This window comes from Eimeria mitis, genomic scaffold (assembly GCF_000499745.2).
Source record: "Eimeria mitis Houghton genomic scaffold, Emh_scaff1184, whole genome shotgun sequence".
In the NCBI taxonomy this organism is placed as follows: Eukaryota; Apicomplexa; class Conoidasida; order Eucoccidiorida; family Eimeriidae; genus Eimeria; species Eimeria mitis.
The window spans coordinates 5,403-5,807 of record NW_013568071.1 but is presented as its reverse complement, the minus strand read 5'-3'; the positions used below and the strand labels follow the sequence as shown (position 1 = coordinate 5,807).

The window sequence follows — 405 nt, the reverse complement described above, 5'->3', positions numbered from 1 at the left end:
AAAAAAAAAAAAAAAAAAAAATAAATAAATAAATAATTAAATAAATAAACATATACATATATATATATATTTTTATATATTTCTGTGTATCTGTGCCTGCTGCATAGACTTAGTCTCTTACCTGCGTGACCCACTGTCTCCGTTTCTGTCTCTGCATTTCTTCGTTTCTTCTGCTCACCACCGCCGGGTGTACAGACAGCCCAGCCTGCGGCAGCCCCCGAACCACCGCCACAGCGCCCTGGGGGCTGTGGATCTCTCTAAACAGCGGAGAGGGGGTGGGGGGCCCCTGGGGGCCCCCCTTGACTTGGGGGCCCCCGGGGGCCCCCAGGGGGAGGGGGGCCCCCAGGGAGAGGGGGGCCCCCAACGCTTTGTTGGACGCGCAAGGTCTGCTGTAGAACCGAGGGA

The 405-nt window shown here is 53.3% G+C and overlaps 1 protein-coding gene across 1 annotated transcript in view; it reads left to right on the top strand.

Annotated features, from left to right (window-relative positions):
- The window catches only part of EMH_0031370 (uncharacterized protein), a gene marked incomplete at both ends in the record, with an annotated part of 1,506 nt that overhangs the window by 950 nt on the left and 151 nt on the right, over window positions 1–405 (top strand). The window contains one exon of the mRNA XM_013494512.1: window positions 108–405. Within this exon, the coding sequence (XP_013349966.1) occupies window positions 108–405 (298 nt within the window). The remainder of the gene's footprint in view (window positions 1–107) is intronic.